The sequence below is a fragment of the Pteropus vampyrus genome, unplaced genomic scaffold, assembly GCF_000151845.1.
Source record: "Pteropus vampyrus isolate Shadow unplaced genomic scaffold, Pvam_2.0 Scaffold74, whole genome shotgun sequence".
Classification (NCBI taxonomy): domain Eukaryota; kingdom Metazoa; phylum Chordata; class Mammalia; order Chiroptera; family Pteropodidae; genus Pteropus; species Pteropus vampyrus.
In genome coordinates, this window is record NW_011888855.1 from 4868281 (window position 1) to 4886588 (window position 18308).

The 18308-nt window shown below is 46.1% G+C and overlaps 1 protein-coding gene across 1 annotated transcript in view; it reads right to left on the bottom strand.

Annotated features, from left to right (window-relative positions):
* Positions 1-4907: 4907 nt before the first annotated feature.
* FSTL4 (follistatin like 4) overlaps positions 4908-18308 on the bottom strand; it is a 362076-nt gene continuing 348675 nt past the window's right edge. Inside the window, exons 13-15 of the mRNA XM_011362303.1 lie at positions 14138-14245; positions 7675-7784; positions 4908-5610 (exon numbers count right to left, since the gene is read on the bottom strand). Of these exons, the coding sequence (XP_011360605.1) occupies positions 4908-5610; positions 7675-7784; positions 14138-14245 (921 nt within the window). The remainder of the gene's footprint in view (positions 5611-7674; positions 7785-14137; positions 14246-18308) is intronic.

The following is an 18308-nucleotide window of genomic DNA, read 5'->3' on the forward strand; positions in this document are numbered from 1 at the left end:
TAATCCTCTGCAGCGGTTCCCAACCTTTTTGGTACCAGGGACCAGCGCTCCTATGAGAATCTAATGCCTAATGATCTGAGGTGGAGCTGAGGTGATAATGCTGGCACTGGGAAGCAGCTACGAATACAGATGAATCTTCGCTGGCTTGGCTGCTGCTCACCTCCTGCTGTGCGTCCCGGTTCCTAACAGGCCACGGACTGGTACCAATCTGCGGCCCAGGGGTTGGGGATCCCTGCTCAAGGGCCCTCTAGGGCATGGCCTATGTTCTCTGGGGACTCAGAGGAAAGGGATGGTCTCATATTAGTCAAGGTGAGCCTGGAAAGAGGAGTGTGTGAATTCTGGCTTCGTTAAAAAAAAAAAAGCTCAACACTCTGGTGCTGGAAAAAGAAGACTTGCTGTGAATTTTAAAGACAAATTCCCATTCTCTCCATGTTTTCCCTAATTTCACACATTGTGTTTGGTTAAATTCCCACTCATTGCCCACAGTTCCAAAGGATGCTTGAGACTGACCATACTTGCTGGGCTCCCGCTGTCTGCTGGACGGTTGGTGCTGAATGCCTTTAGGCCCAGGAAAGATGCTTAAATCCTCAAGTGACTTGGCAGGTAATCTGGTGTAGACCAAAGCTGGAGGTGGATCGCATTCCGCCAGATATTTAGGGTTTTGCTGTCACACCTTGAGGATAGGCACTGTGTATTTTCCCCTCAAATCTTATAAGCATCTCTGTCTTGTAATCTCAATGATTTTGGAGAGAAACCAAGGCAGCTAGTGACTTTCTTGAGCAAAACTGCTTTGCCTGCTGGAAGCAAATAGTAGCATCTGGCCCCATGTGTGACTTCTCAGTTGTTCCCCAAAGCAAAGAAGTAGCATGGGCAAAGGCCGTTGGGGGCTGGTGTGGCAGTAGGTTGGTTGCCATTTGAACTGCAGGAGCAGGAGGTCTGAGGCATAGGGAGGGAGCAGGAAAGGCAGAGAATAAAATGGAGATGGAGGGAGTGGTAGCTCAGGCCCCCTGGGGGGTGAGGCTTGGCTCAGATGGTCTCATCTCTATTCCTGTCTGATAGCTTTTGATAACAGCTGACTTCACTAATGTCCTGAGTTCTCTCTAGTCTTGGTCACCTAACTCCAAAGGGCTGAAAGCAAGGTTGGGGGATGTGATTCTGGGTGGCAAGGGGTTGTGTCCCATGAACCCTGACTGCACTGGAGTGGGATCTGGGGTCCTGGGTGGGGGAGGATGGCAAAGGACTTTATGTCAGCATCGTAGTCATCCTACATCACCTTTCTGGCTTCCGGGCATGGGGGCAGCACTCAGCCAGTGCTGGATGCAGAGAGGAGAATGTGAGGTAGATTGGAGGATGCATGGTGTCGGGGAGTGCTGTGAACTCTCCCGGAAGCTTCTTCTGAAGAGGGATAGCGAGATTGAGCTGTGGTGTTGGTGATGAACATGGAGTCTGTGGTATTTGAATGAAACACATTCTGAAAAATCAATCGGTCCCCTTTTAAACTCCTTGTAGAAAAATATATCCAGAATAAATCTATTTCACATCTCAGTTTTGAAATGGTCTTTAGTTCACAGGTTATTGGTCAACAGAAAACAAGAAGTTGTGACAACACAAAGCCAATTCCAGGCTGCTTTCCTGCATCAAGACTCAGCAGTCCGCGTTCTCTAGGGCAGCAGGTGGTTATCTGCTTTACTGGGGGGTTAAAAGCGGTCCTCCAGGACACTTCCCTGGAGCGGGAGCACTTTTCTACACAGGGGAGCAGGGAGGTGGGGAGAGGGCAGGGGTAGGGGTGGGAACGGCAGGAACTGAGCTTATCTCTGGCAATGTTATTTCTAGATTAAAGTAAGTGAAGCTTGGTAGTCGTTGTCCCCAGCCAAGGTATTAAAGGGCTCTTCTGGCTATTTTGGGAGTTTGGGGGAAGTAGTAGTCCCCTCCCATGACTGGGAGATTTAAGAAAGAAGCCTGGGCCAGTCCTAGGCAGGGCTCCCTGGGTCAGGGTTGCTGGGGCTGGCATTTGCTGCCTTGTGCGTGGTCGACGCCCCGGATTACTTGTGCAGAAAGTCCATGCAATTGCCTAGAAACAGACAACCCCCGCTTCCTACCACTGGTCTGTGGGCAGCTGGGCAGGCTTTTGGACCCAGAACCTCCATGTGGGGTTCTTCTCACTTATGTGGGAGAATGAGGGCCCCCATTTTCAAAGTTTTAATGTTGTCACAGGTGTGGATTATCTGTGTTTGTTATTTTGAAAAAAAAAATCTATTAAATTTTTGTGAAATTAATTTTATTTCAAAATTCAGTAATTTTGAATTCATTCGAATTCATGAAATAGTGAATTTATTATGCAAGTGGCTTTTTTGGTGATTCTTTTGGTGAAACGAATATTTCTTTAATGTAAAATAGTAGTTTTTTTTTTTTTTATGTTCATCAGAAGGAAAATTGGGTTTGCTTCGAGGCCCGCCTGTTGTGATGACATCTTATCCTAGTGGCTTTCAAACTGTGTTCTGTAAGCCTATTGTGAGGCCAGCCTTTCCCCTGCTGTCCCTCCAAGCAATTTGGTTGGTTGCACTGCTGAAAAACCGTTTACTCTCTGGCCTTTGTGAATGTGCAGATTTCACAATTTTCAGGCCCATGATGCCTTGCTCCGATCCAGTGTCTGGCATGTGGGCAGCGAGACCAAGGCCACCATCTTTTGTGACTGCACAGTGAGGACAATCAGAAGTAGATATGCTTTTCGGACATAGTTAGAAATGGAAAGAATAGTGGAAAAGGAGACAATGCTGCAGAACTCACACCCCGTTTAAAAAGCCAGTTGGGATTGGATCGGTCTTTTACTTAGGAATCCTGCAACCCAAACGGGCCGACATTTGGGCCTGGCAGTTGGTAGACTCTTCCTCAGGTGGGCTCGGAGACTTCTGCCAGGGCCTGCGACAATTTAGAAGATGTTTCCAAAGGGTGAAGTTCATGACAGCTGGAAAATTTCAGTGATAAAAGTGGGAGTTTGGAAGTGTATGTGTCAAGAGATTGAGACAGGAATAAAAAGGGTGAGGTGTGTTAGCTGTCCACCCCAGCTATGGTGACACGGCATATTAAGTTTTCGAAGTCAGTTTCCTCAACCTATATCTACATATTTTACCTTTTAAAAAAATCTAAAATGTGAACGTACACATGTAGGCACACTCCTGGGAGTTGTAGGGAACAGGTGTTTTTGGTGGACCAAGATACAGGAGACACACCAGAAGACTGGCTGACCTCAGGGAACTGGGGGGCGAGGAGTGGGGGACAGGTGGGTTGGGCCATCAGGTGGGAGTGAAAGGGAGTGGTATGTATTTGGAGTGAGGTGGGATCTGTATCTTCCTTTTCCCGAAAGAGGCCAGTTCTCAGCAGCACAGGAAAGTCATGGCCGTATTGGCAGGTGAAGGCGCTACACCAGCTAAGGTCTGTGATGTGACCACCTCTCGCAACTCCCGGTAGCTTGCAAAATGATCATTCACGCCAGAAAGCATACCAGTGTGCTTCTCGCTCTGATGTGAGCGAGAAGGAAAGGGGTGCTCTGAGAGCCCAGGGGAGCCTCTTCCTTGCCGAGCTTCTCCAACACAGGCTGCCAGCACAGGGCTGGTTGGGTTGTACTTCTGAGAACCCACCATAGCCTGAGATGTTTGGGAATAATTCAGCAGGATAAAGCCAACCCATATCCTTATGATTCTGAGTTTTAGAGTACAGGTTATTTGGGGGAGAGGGACCTGTGTGTAAGATAAACACTTACTGAGAACACTTACTAAGCTAGCTGTTCTGTGATGATGCAGGGGCTGGGGCCATCGGGGCTGAGTGCGAGGGCCACAGGCAGAAAAGAAATCGGTTCTTAAAAGAGATAGCCTAAGGAACCCATCTGGACCCCACTCATGTCCTTGGGGCTTCTGCACTGGCCTGGAGGTCACTATCCCGCAGGCTGCTCGCACCTTGCCAGTCAAGCCCAGTTTGCCCTGAACCTGGGATTCTGGGCCTGGCTAATAAATGTCCCTCCCCCTTCAGTGGTGAAAGTGTCCTAGTCTCTTTGGGTCCCAAGCCAGAACGGAGTCTTTAACAATGCGGTGGCCTGATCTGTACTTGGGGGTGTCAATGGTGTAGAAGACTAATATTCTTTGATGGCAATTGTTCTTTCTGGTTGTGGGATGTGTGTGTGTGGGGGAGTGACTCTCAGAGACTTGGCCTAAGGCAGGGAAGAATAGAGCTGGACTTCGGAGTGTGTTTTTCTGCTTACTAGCATTTGAGATTATAAAAAATTATTATTTTTTTAATCAAAATTTCCAAAATAAAGTGAGTGATTTCCCCATCCCCCAAGATGCAGTAAGTCTCGTTGGCTCTCTCTCAGGCTTCCAACAAGTCAAATGGGAAAAAAAAGCAAGAAGCAGCTGCGAAGGAGAAATAAAGGTGCAGAGTGAGGACAGCCGTGGCTCTCGTGCTGGGAGGGAACTCCCTGCTCCTGGAAGGCCTGTGTTTCCAGGCCGGTTTCAGGCCACCCATCAGAGCGAAGTCTGGCTGGATCTGGCGGTAAAGGAGAGTGACTGTGTGAAGGCAACCTACGGAAGTGTCCGCCTGGAAAGCAGGAGCTCTCGGTCCCACGGCGTCCCCAGGTAACATGGCATGTAGCTGGGCACAGAAATGACTTCTTTACACAGCAGCATGGGTTCTCGTGGTAGCTAGAGGCATACCTCATACTTCCTAACAAAAAACCCCTGATCTGGCTCGCAGCGCACACCTTAGACCAGGGAACTTGCAAGGAGACCAGTGTTGAACCACAAAGCGAATACAGGTTTTTGCTTTTGTCTGTGAAAATGTACAGGGCACCCGCTTGGGGCTGCGGTGGCAGAAGGAGGCGGGGCTCCATGGCCCAGGCTCTGCGCTGGCCCCCTTCATACCTCGCCCACCCACACCACTGTGGTGCCCTCCTTTATGCCCGACACCTCACACCTCAGTGCGTTTTGTCGCCCGTTGATGAGAAATAGTGACTCTTGGGCTGTCGTGAGAAGGTACTGTCCGAACAGCCCACTGTCCCTCACCACCCTGCGGGGCCCTCCCCAGGGCCGGGCTGGCCCCGTGGGCGGCTCCCTGAAGTTCTTCAGCAGGCCCGCCTTCCCCGTGGGCAGCTCCAGGAACAGCAGCGCCGGCTCTGTCTCCAGCGTGGCGTAGACGTAGTACTGATTGCTTTGGGTAAAGGAGCGCTGGAAGGCCACGTCCGAGACGCCCTGGCTTATTTTCAGGGCGTAGAGGGTCCGGATCTCCCCCCGCAGCGTGACCTCCTGCACGTACAGCTGGGGGCTGGTGGCAGCAGTGCTGACGATGAAGCGCCCGTCAGGGGTCACATGTGGGGTGCCGGTCACGTCGCCGTTGGGGCCGACCACGGAGTCCGTGACGCTGTCGATCAGCAGCTGTGGCGCGGCGGGAGTGGCGCCGTCCTGCCCACACTGCACGAGGAAGTGGCCGCCCAGGTGGGTGTGGGCCATGGCCTGAGGCAGGCAGCCGTGCCTCTGCAGGCCGATGGTCTTGAGGGGCATCAGCGTTTCCAGGTCGATTTTGTGGACTGCAGGCTCAGACTTGTTGAAGATGAAGCCGAACCTGGGGAGCGGGGGACTGAGGTCAGAGGTCAGGGGGCCACTTGGGGTCAGGGATCTGTCAATGGTTCATGAGACACCAGCGCAGCCTTTCCTTTTCCCTCTATCCTAATCCTTCAATGAGCTAATAGACTATTGATAAGCTCTGCCAAGTCTGCAGGGGATGGCTTCACAAGAGGTTCACCTATGATCTCAAACCAGATGCTGTGAGTTACAGATGTCCCTGGTCTTATGTTTTCGTGACAGGCACTCATCTTTAGAAACAGTAAAGGGAGAGGGTAAAAGTGCCTCCAACAGTGTTTCCCGTTGGGATGGATGCCTTTGAATCAGCCTCCCAAGGCCTTGCCTGGCTGGGAAGTGGTGGGCCTGAGCCTGGAGGGAAAGGACCAGCACTGTCCGCCCTGGCTTTGCCCGCTGTGGGGACAGGATAGGAGAGCCTCCGTCCTAGCAGTTTTCTGGACTAACTGGTGAGTCAGAATTTGAGGGTGCAGATGCAAGCAGCCAGCCCAAGTTTCCTATCAGAGCTCCCTTTCTCTGGGAGAGGAGTGGGAGCGGGCAGCCTCTTCTCCGGCCATGTTTATGATGCTGGAAGAAGGACCTGTTGGGCAGGGGCTGAGAGCAGTCTCCACCTTCGGAGCCAGAGGCCCGGCCCTGCCCCAGTGCCTTGCTAGCTGCGGAGGCTGGGGCAAGTTGCTTGCCTGTCTGAGCCTCTGCAAATCTGGAGAGGATATTCCCTTGGGCCTGCTGGGAGGATTACATCTAAGAGGAAGTTTTCTTGGAAGGGCTCAGTAGGTGGTAGCAGCTCATATTTGGACTGCCTGAAATTCCTGGTGGGGACCCAATTGCAAGCTGCCAGAAGGCCTGGCTCCAGGCAGGACTTGGCTTTAACCTTGAGAGCCTCTCACAGACCCTGTCATAGGATGCTGTGTGCACCTATGGGAATAGAGGAAAATCCCTCCCACAATTTTCTCTTGAGTAACTGTGCCTCAGAGGGGAGAAAATGCCCACTTTAAAGCATCTTTAAAACATCCTTAAAGAGCCAGAGCTTGGACAAAGTAGGAACGAAAACGACACTCTTATAGGGAACTTTAATGTGAAAACCACACACAGGCCCTGCGGAGTCTGAGTTTGCACAGTTCCCAGCAGAATTCAGGGCTCTGAGCGGGTGACCCCATTTTGAACCACGTTAGAGGCTCTTCCCAGGCATTCTCTGCAGAGGGTGGCCATAAAGTGGTTATTTTCTTCCTTGGGCAAGGATAAACAGGCATGTCCTATTTTTACCAGTCCAGCATCAGCTTGCAACAGTGAGTCATTTCTTCCTGTAGGAAGGTTCTTGATGTGAGATTAAAGGAAGGCATAAATAGTGCCACATGACCATTGGGTCTTGGTGCATTTCTAAAGGGCAGGCTTAGTTTTCTGGTAGTGATGACTGGATGGAAAGTGTGGGAGGTGCTCTGAAATGAATAGGGGGAGCGGGCAGGTGGGGATGAGGTTTGCTGTTGAGGCCATGGTTGTTATTATGAGCTTGTTCTTTTGGATGGTGGCAAACCAGGCACCCAGGGGGCCTCGTTTCCTGTGTGCCCTGTGCATGGCTGCTCTGGGGGCTCTGAGAAGAACCATGGGCTGTAATTAGCAGAGAATGAGGCAGAATGGGGCATTGAAAGGAAGCCTGGCTTTGCATTTAGTCTGACTCTGCCAATTTCTGGCTGTGTGACCTTGGCTAGTATCTTAAGTTCTCTGAGCCTCAGTTTCCTCATCTGCAAAATAGGTTTGCGACCACCTCTACTAGTTTTCAGTGTCTAGCAAGGAGAGGGTGCTCAATTAACCCTGCTGTTTCTTCCTTTCTTCTATTGTCTTCACCTTGAGGATGACACTTCCTGACCTCACTGGGCCCCCGAGGGCATTAGAAGCTGGGCACCTTCCTGAACTTTAATAATGAAGGACAGGTCAGTTTCTCTGTCCCTTTCTGATGGGGTTCAAAGCCAGCCTGGGAGGACTGGGGGAGGCAGACGGGAGCAGGGCACAGCTGGAGCATGGAGTCCCTTAGGGCCTCGCTGGCCAGCCTTACCTGATGTGATTGATGATGAGGTTCGTTGGGGGAATGAAGAAATCGTCCACTCCTGCAAAGGGTGTGCGGATGAGGTGCTGACTCTGGCCGGTGCTGGCTTCCGTGATCACCTACAGCACAGACCAAGAGTCCTTGTGAGGGCCCACCCAAGCCGGGGCGTGGGAGCCTGGAGACCTCTGCATTTTTTTGCTGGAGACCCCCAGCAGACAGGCTGCTAGAGAGAGATGATGGACAAGCCACAGTCTTGGGGAGGGGGCAAGAGGAGAGAGAGAGTTGCTCTAGAATGTCATAGGCAGGACCCAGCCTTCCTGGGAGAAGAAGTGATGGGGTAGAAGTGAGTGCCTAGATCGTTCTCTCCTGCTCACTCGGGTCTGGTCTGCTCTACCTTGTCAGCCATGGTGATGGCAGAGCGGGGACTTGCTGGGACCATTTGGAGCTTCTGAGGGAGGTCCCCAGAACTGAAACATCATTCCGCTCAGAGACAATCTCCCCCACAACAGGGAAGCCCCACTTCTCAACACCTAGGCCACCCTAGGAAAAGGAGCTTTGAAATGATGAAAATGTTAAATGGTGGAACTGTTTACTGGTTCTTTATTTTTGTCTGATGTCAGGCTCCTGGGCCGATTTGTCGGGAATATCTGTCAGATACTGCTCACAGAGGCATTCTCAGAGAGCTGCGACTCCACAATTAGAGAAAGCAGGGATCCTGCAGGGACACCACTCAGAGATGCTGGTCAGGCCAGTAGAGGCCTTGCAGTTAGAATGCTGGGGAGAGGTTCCAGTTTCACAAAGGGGACTTGCTGTGCGAAAGAAAGAATTAGGCCCTGCGTTTGGTACAAATTGGTAGTGACAGAGCACGGCTGCCTCCGTTTCCCTGGAGGTTACACTTTCTTCCCTGTGGATTTGGCAGGAGGCAACTCGAGTCATCCCCTGATGTGTGTCCTTGCTGTGTCTGCATCAGGGATGGGCATGCTGGCACTGCAGAGCAGAGAGCCGAGGGATGTCCGAGGTTAGAGAGGATGAAGGAGTGGCCTGGAGGTCCTTCCAGAAAGATTGTGCGGGCAGGCTGGGCATCTGTCCATTAGCTACTGAGGCCTTGGGCCCCGGGCAGGCTGGACACACAGCCAGACAGCCTGCGTCCCCTTGCCTTCTGCATGTGCTTGTCAGCCTCCAACTCCTAGACCTGCAGCCAGGTGAGGTACTTGGACAGCTTGTGGGCAATTTTGGCTTGAGGGCCCCAAGGACGAGCCCAGACCCTCTGAGCAGGACAGGAGGCAGAGGCTAGGCTCTGAACAGGGGGGTGAGGCCCTTCTTCTGACCTTGATATTCTGGCCATGTGCACAGAAGAAAGGGTCCAGATTGCTGCAGTCTGAGGCCAAGGACAGTCTTGGGTGGGGCTCTGTGACTCCCAAGGCTTGGAGCTCTGGATGTTTTTCTTTTTCTGAACGGGACTGCCTTCTGGCCCTTTTATGGCAAAACAAACAGCACCCGCTTGCCTCCTTGGGCAGGTTTGATGTTGGAGTCATTTCCGGATCATGCTTCCCTGGGGGGTCTGCAGGCAGAACGCTGGATCGAAATGATGAGAGCTGTCATTTTCCGTCTCGGGGCAACTCTAAAGTTCCTAAGTTGCATTAGGTTATTTTCCTGTGATTTTAAAAAAATGGCCAAGTGATACTTCCATGGCAAGTCCGTGGGGAAAAATTCAGAGAACTGGGCATGAAGAAAATATCGGCATTAGGAAACCGGATCTTAGAGAGTCTAGGGGAAAATGCTAGAGAATTCCAAGAAGCCACGCAATCATTGCTTGATAGCAGGCCTGTCATTTTAGCTTATAATAGAGATGGAAAATTACAGGCTGTCAGCGGTCAGTGTCATTCACGCTTCACTACTCTGACACCCTACATTCAGAGGTTACTTCATCAAAACACAGTACCATGGGCTGTTGAAGTGATGTGGGCACATCAGCCTCATTGCCAAGGAGTTGTGAGTTCCTTCCCTGGCCTTGTGTACCAGCACGTGGCTGGGCACATTAGTGCCAAGACGATTATCGAACCTCTCAAATTTTTTGGCTCTATGGGCTTGTTTCAAAAGATGTAAATATGTAGCTGGATATCAATGTCATTTGGGTAAAGAAGACTGAGCATCTCTCTCAGGGGGTGGACAAGCCAGCTAAGAGGTGACACTTGAGGAAGGGCAGGGGACAAGTTACCCAGTGGGACAGGCTGAGAGGCAGCTAAAAGCTGGGCCTGGGTGTGAGTGGATAGGCAAGTGCTTGGCAGGATTAGAGAAGATGCCAAAGGTTCACACACTGGCTGCTGGGGGAGGGCCTTGAAGGGGTGGGGTGGGCCTCCTTCATAGAAACACCTTTCTGTTCTCATAGCAAAGTTTGTGTAACCAATTCCTGAGTGTTGGATATTTAGAAACATTTTTAATGCTTTGCTAATAGGATATTTTGAATGTTTTACAAATATGAACAGTATAGTAACACATAACATTGTAGCTAAATCTTTGTCTATATCCGTGATGCTGGCCTTTGCGTAAGTTCCGAGAAGTCAAGTTGCTGCATCAAGAAGCACTGTTTTGAGGCTTTTGTTTATAGTACCAAATTGCTTACCACAAAGGCTGTGCCAGTTGACCTTTCTGAGAGCAGCTTTTGAAAGTCCTGGTTTCCTTAACTGTGGCCCCCAGAGATGAAGGTAGGTTTATTCAATCTACTTCATTTTCTTGTCATAGAACATTTCCTAGATTTGCCAATTACAGTGATGGTGGACATCGTGGTCTAATTCCTGAGATTAATTAAAATGCTTTTAGTGTTTTGTCATTTAGGCAAAATTCGCTCTCGGTTTCTGGGAAATAGCCTTCATTAGATTTAAAAAGTTTCCTTCTATTCCTAATTTTATTTTTTTAAAATTAAGAATGCTGTATTTAATTAAATGCCTTTTTAGCATTTATTGAAAATATGAATTTGTTTTAATTTATGTTATATATAATGTTGACTCGTTTCTTGGGAGCGAACCATCGTTGCATCTCGGAATTTGTTCTCTGCTAGAGCAATTTGATGCATGGCTGGACCCTATTTCTAATACCATGATTAGAATTTTGCTTGTGAATTTGCGAGATTAAAATTAGTATAAAAAAATAAAACTATAGACCAATCGGTTTTGATAACCACTATTATATTGGCTATTTAAAACAAATGAAAGAGCTGTACACTCTTTCCCTTATGGTCTGGGATAGTTCAAGGAATATTAAAATATAATATTTTGAAAGTTTGAGAAAATTTACCTGTATGTTTTTCTGTGGTAGCTCTTTAATCTTTTAAAAACCTTTCTAAGATAATTGTTCTATTTCAAGTTTTCCTAGGTCATTGCCCCCGCTACATTTTGTAAACAACCGTCCATTTCTTCTGGTTTTAAAATTTGCCACCCCAGAGTGGCAATGTAGTGTTATTTTACAATTATTTTCATGCTCCTGTATCGGTAGTCATATCCCTTTCTCATTCCTCATTTTGTCGTTTTTCTTTTTCTTTTTATCAGGCCTGTGAAGGATTTGTTTGTTTCTCTTTTTGTTCCTTTACTGTTTTGTTTCTGTTCATTTCAGTCTTTTCATTCCTCCTCACCAGTCACTTTGTTCTTCTAATTTTCTAACACAGGTAATTCCTTTGCAGGCTTTTAAGACACAGATACGGCTTTCTCTGTTTCCCATAGGTTTTGATGTGAAATGGTCTCTTTTTCATTGCCTCTGTGACTGTGCGTAATTTCCCTTTTAATTTCCTTTGATCTAATAGCTATCTAGGAGTGTTTTCCATTAGGTCACATTTTAATTCTAATGGTCAGATAATGTAGCCTGTAACATCGACTTCTATAAAATTCGTTAGTTTTCTTTGTGATTACTGATACATTTATCTATATGTGAACATGTGGGAAAATTCTATTTGGCAGATGAAAGGTTTTCTATGTATTCGTTAAACCAGGTCCCTTATTCATATTATTAAATTTTCCCATGTCATTATTTTGTCTCCTTGGTATGTACAATTTAAGCGCATTAATTTTAATCAAGTTCCCCTTGTATTTTTAATCACTTGTGCAATTAGTCATCATGTTGTTTGATATCTGTTGGCCATTTATTGCGCATAATGTCCCTCATTATGCTGGTTAGTGCTTTCAACCTTAAATCCCACCTCGTCTGATATTAATATTACTACTTATATCTTTTTGTTCCTCCAGCATCACTATTTCCACCCCTTTAAATCTAATCTTTTATTATCACTTTGTTTTATGTGTGCTAGTTTTCTTTCTTTCCTTCTTTTTAAAAAACCCAATCTGATCGTCTCTGCTTTTAATAGGAGAATTCAGTTTGTCACATTTGGAATAATGAGATATTCAGTTCTCAGCTATTAATTTCAAATCACATTCTCATATCCTCTTATCCCAATAAGATGACATTTTTGAGTATTCTTACTCTCTCCTCTTTCCTCCACTCCCTACTCATTTTTACTGAAATAATTTATCCTTAGTTATAGCCTAGTGTCAGAGTTTCTCTTTCAGTGTGTCTCCCCCAATTCAAACATCCTTATTTGGCACTTACACATTCCCAGGGAGTTTCTCCTCATTCATCTTACTTTTACACCTTCCTTTCTAGGTTCATTACTTACAGCTGTCTCCTGTTTCTTCCTCCATCCTGATATCGTGGCTTTGGTTTCTCAGATGGGGCACGTGGGTGATACACTCTCCGAATTCTCACATATCCTTATTTCTTTTGTCCTGACAGGTAAATGATATCTTGGCTGGGAATGGGATTCTTGGATTTCAACATTTTCATCTAAGTGGCACATAGATGTGATTCCATGGCCTTCCAGATCCTGATGCAGGTGAGACGTTCAAGGCCCACCTGATTGCTTCTTGTACAGGTAACTTGTTCTTTCTACTTTGTAAGTTTCCCTTGATTGTTTTACCAAGAAGGGTAGAGATGTGTCATTGCTCACTAGTCTAGCCCGGAACTGTAGATCCCTTTGTATCTACATGATTAAGTTTTATAGCTTGGAGATTTTATGCCAAATTTATTTAATGTTTGACTCCATTCCAGCTGTCACCTTTTCTCTTTTTCAACTTTTGTTGAAATTCTGAGACTTCATCTCAGTCTCTTTATATATTTGTTCTGTGATTTGAGATTTTCTTGCTCTTTTAGGTGACTATTTTAGGTCTCAGTAGAAACCACGTGTTTCTCGACTTACCCACTGCAGTTTGGAATTAGGAAGTCACTCGTGTTCATTTTTAGTTTCAGAAAAATCCTTTTTGGTGGCTCCTCCCCTCAAATTTCCTTAAGCACTTTCTTAGAGCTGCCAGAGGGACAAATAACACTATTTCTGTGGGCTCGTACTCTATTCCGAGTGGGCTTTATTCTGGTCCAAGGTCCTCTAATGGGTTGCTTTTTACTTGTCGTCAGGCTCACTGGGGCCCGGGATTGGTTGATGTGTCCATTGAGTGACAATGGTATCAGCTTATAGGAAGTGAAGTAAGGTCATCCCGCTGGTGTGGCAGCACAGAGGAAGGCAGGGAGGTGGGTTGTCCTTGGGAAGAAGCTTCTCTAGACCTGGGCGTGCCTGGCCTCTCACCAGTCTTGGGAACAGGGCAAACCTGGCTCTGGGTACAGCCCTCCTTGGCTGGGGTTGTGAGAGAGAATAAAACCCTAAAATCTGAGGCATCCATTGTATGCATCTACAATGGTTTTATGTACCATCTTTGGGAGGATTGAGAAAACAAGCATTCAGATCACTTTTTGTAGAGTGCAATCCTCTCTTGCATCCCTGATGAGAAAGGCTGAACCAGACACAACGTGGGATGGTGTGGACTTTCCCCAGGCGGGCCCAGGCTCTTCCCGAGGGGCAGTGCAGCGGCTGAAGGTGTGGGCTGTAGAGCCAGGCTTCCGGGGTTGGACCGTGGGCGAATTACCTAACTTTTCTGTGCCCTAGCACACTGTAAACACTTCGTACATGTGCTTCTGTTTATGGACATAAGTGCTGCTGCTGCTGTTCCTTCCCCTTCCTTATTGGCTGGCATCTGGTGCTTGCTTTGACGCTATTCTCCAGCCCACCCAGCCCAAGGTGAAGCAAGCCTGTTTTCCTCCTCCCTGCCTGGACTCCAGGGCTTCACTGCTGTTAAACCTCAGTAGCACTTGGAGAGACAGGTGTCCTGGGACTGGGCGGGGGGGGGCCTGGGAGCCACGTTCTGGCTGTTGCAACATTAGACTTCCATCTGTCATCAGTACTGCTGTCTTTGGCAGCAGGCCTCCCTGAATGCCTGTGCGGGGCGTTGGCCTGAGGCTGTTTCCCACCTTCTCAAGCCTTTGTGGACATATTTTGGATAAATGGGATTAGCCACCTAGGGAAGTAGGAGCCATTTGTGGGATAGGGAGAGAGGTCTTTCCTGTGGGGCAGGTGTCGGCCTCCCTGTGTTCAACGTACCTGGAGGCTTGGTTGGGACTTGTGCACATCTCCCCAGCTCAGGACCCACACTTGGTCATGTGACTTGTCATAGGACAGCTTAGTGGGCAGAGGGTCCACACCTATGGACTTGAAAAAAAATGACAAGTTGGCTGTGGTTGTTGTAGAGGCTGACACGGTGGTCATTTCTGGGCTTTGTGCACGTGACTGGCACTCCTGGGTGAGCAGAAGGCCAGCCCAGCAACCTTGGCAATTAGCCCGTTTGGGAACCCTGTGTAGAAGCCTCCCTTCTGGGTTTGTCTTCAGAGGCATAAAAGTGGTTGTAATTTCTCTCTTTCAAAAAGTTCTTGTAGGTTTTACTTATAGGAGACCCAGAACATCTTGGCAAAAGCCTTAACACAGAGGCTTTAAGCATTCCACTCAAGAATCAGCTGAGGACCGACCCTCCCATCCTTTCTCCTGGATGCCTTTTGGGTCTCAGCATCCTTCCTCAGGCTACTCTGCACCCTGGATTCTGGTGAGTGGGCCCTTCCTGCTGGGTCATCTGAGACTGACTTTCAGGTCACCCATTATCACATTACCTGTGCACGGCCTCTATCTGTACATCCTTCAGCTGGAGCTTCTGGGACTCAGAATACAGCACCAGAAAGACTATTTTTACTGCTGTAACTTAAACTCCGCTACCCTCTGGGGACAGAGCTTCCCTTGTGGCCCTGTCAAATGGAGACTGTTTGTTTTCTCTTCCACTTTTTATAGTGTAGTTTTACAAGTTCCCAAACTCTGTTCTATGATGCTCATGCCACTGGACTATGACCTTGCTCTTCTTGTCCTCGGCCAATGTCCAATTCACTCCCTTTGTTTACTAAAGACATGAATACGTGGCTCACTGTCTTCTCTACCACTTACTTGGTGCTCACATTTCGTACCTTCGAATCCACGTGGGTGATTGATCCAAAGCTCTGCTTTCCCAGCTCCTCCTCGATTTTAATGGTCTTTTCTTCCTCCTCACCCCTTGCAACATAAACTATACCCTGTTGACATAATTTCTGAAATTTCAGTTTCAACTAACTCTATTCCAGCCTTTCTGATCTTAAGGGGAAAAACTCAATGTGTCAAAACTTCTCTAAAGAACCAAGGAGTCCCTGAATCTCCCTCTCACTTGACATTTCAGCAAGATTTTACACAGTTAATTATTCCCTTTTGGTAACGTTTTCTTCACTCAGCCTCCCACCTCCCTAGCTTATCCTCCTCCTCCCGACTTCTAAATTTTGCCATGTCCCCAGTCTTCATCTTTGACCTTGTCTCCATCCCTTCCCTGGGTGAGCTCACCCAGTACCGTGGCTTCAAATAAGCCGCTGTACTCTGATGACTTTAGAATCCATTCTGACTCTGTTGAGGACCTCAACATCACCTTAACATGTACAAAACTGAACTCTCGATTTTTGCCTATCCATTCATCACCGTCTTTGAAGTCTCCTTTTACGTTCTTGCTCTATTTAAAACCACCTGTCCTCCTCAGAGGTGGTTACTATTTTCTGATACTTCACGGACCCCAGCTCCTTTGCTCATGTCTACAGCTGCTCGTGCTTGTTCCTGTCATCCCCTGGGTGCTTCCCTTCACTTACCACATTACAATCTGGCACTATCTTCCTTTACCCAGCACTTCTTCACACCTTAGCAATAACAACACCTTGATATGATCTTGTTTCACGTTACCCTCTTTAAAATATCCTCTTGAAACAGAGGCTCATGGACAATAAACTAGTGGTTCCCAGAGGGTGGAGGGGAGGGGGAAGGTAGATGGGGTATAAGGGGTCAAATATGTGGAGACAAAAAAAATCTAACTATAGGTGGTAAATATAATGCAATATATCTATATCTAGATATATATCTATATATATGTCTCTATATATCTAGATATAGATATATATCTTGCCTTACTGTTGAATTGTATATCTGAAACTACCTGGATTTCGTTAATCAATGTCACCATAAAAAAAAATCCTCTTGACTACACATTTACCTACAGATACCCTATCTGTCTGTCCTCTTCACAGCAAAACTTCCCTCAGGTTTGGACTGTTGTCATTCTATTCTCTTTCTGCTTAACCTTTTCCCATATAGTTCGCAGTCTCAATCTGAGGTGTTGTGGAACAGGAGTCTGAGAGAGTTTTGGTTTATGTCTTCAGATTCAGAACAGAGTTTTCCATAGTCTCCATATGCTGTGGAGCAAAGACATGGAAGGAAGGGAAAAGGTCCTGAAGTACACACTAGACTCTCAGCCAAAACCCCCGAAGCCTCTACGCTAGGACTGGGAGTGAAGCCTTACAAAAACTTCAACTCACCTTTGATTCCACTCAGTACTTGGTGAGATCAAAAGGATTCGTTCTCTACTCTCTGCTTAGCAGAGGAAAGGGTAAACCTTTGTTGGTGGATGAAAGCCATCTAAAGTCTTCATAATATTTTATATGGAATGTTTGGCATTCAAGAAAATTACTAGGCATTCCAAGATACAGAGTATATGACTGAAAACAGCAAAGACAATAGAAACAGACCCACAGGTGGTCCATGAAAAGGTAATTTGGAATTAAGTAGAAATTCTAGAGTGAAAAAATGCAATACCTGAAATTAAGAACTCAATAAGTAGGTTTTCTTAATCCACATTAGACACACAATATAGAATTAGCGAACCAAAAGGTAGATAGACTATATCCAAATTGAAGCCAAAAAAAAAAAAAAAAAAAAAGAAAAAGAAAAGAAAATAAGAGTGAAAAGAGATGTGTGATACAATGGAAAAGTAACTTTTCCAGAAGAAGAGGCAAGAGAATGAAGCAGCAGATTATTTGAATAATCTAATAACTGCTAATTTTCCAATCTGAGAAAAGATATCAATCCACACATTCAAAACCTCTGCAAAAACCAAAAAAGGAAAAAACCAAACAACAACAACAACAACAACAAAACCATGCCTGATACATCATAGTAAAACTGCTGAAGACCAAAGAGAAAATCCGAAAAGCAGTAAAAAGATACATTACCTTCAAAGCATAAGACTGGCAGTTGACCCATTAACAAAAAGAATGGATGGTAATGGGATAGCATATTGAAATGCTGAAAGAATATAATTGCCAAAGTAGAATTCTATATCTAGTGAAAATATACTTTAAAAATAAAGGGCAAATAATATTATTTTCAAACAGAAACTAAGAATCTGTTGTCAGCAGACCTGTACCAAAAGAACTATTAAACTTCTTTGGTCAGAATGAAAATGATCCCAGAGATAACTATGTACCTCAGGAAGGAATAAAGAGCAATGGAAAAGGGAAATAGGTGCATGAATGACTCAACTCTACAAAATGATAACCATGGCTTTAGGGGTTAAAGTATATGTAGTTATAATTCATTCCTACAATTAATGCAAAAGCAGGAGGGGAGTAAAAGAAGTTAGTGTTCTAAGGTTCTATCAATAATGTGGAAGTGAAGTAATTTACATGAAACTATTGAGGCAAGGATACATGTCATCTCAATGGTGGTAACAATATAAAAGGATGCATTGTCAACAACCTATAGTGTGAAAAACGGGATAATATAAATGTTTTATATTAACCTAAAGGAAAACAAAAAGGAGAGAAAAGCAACATAAGTCAAATTAGAAAAACAGTATGATAGTAGATAATGGTATAAGGATTACATTAAATATAAACGGATCAATACTACAAGTAAAAGATCATGAAAAAACCAAAAGACAACTACGTGTGGCTTTATAAAAGCTCACCTTTAAAATGTGGATGTTGAAAATAACAGGATAGAAAATTATAACAATCAATCTGATTGAACTCTACTCAGACAAAAAGCAAGAAGCATTGTCAGAGATAAAGAATATTTGGAAGAAAAAAGGAGTCTTCCCCCTAGGAAGATATTACAATTTATAATGGATAGAATTCAGGTCTACAATCATAGTGAGAGAATTCAACACATCTCACAACAGCTGACGGACTAAGTGGACAAAAAAATCACTTAGAAGAGCTGAACAATACAACGAACTTGACATTCTTGACATGTATAGAGAATACTGTACCTAACAACATCAGAATACTTATTTTTTTAAAGTGCACACGGAACAGTACCAAAATTGATAAGCTGGGTCACAAAGAAAGCTTCAGTAAATTTCAAAGGATTGACATTATTCAGC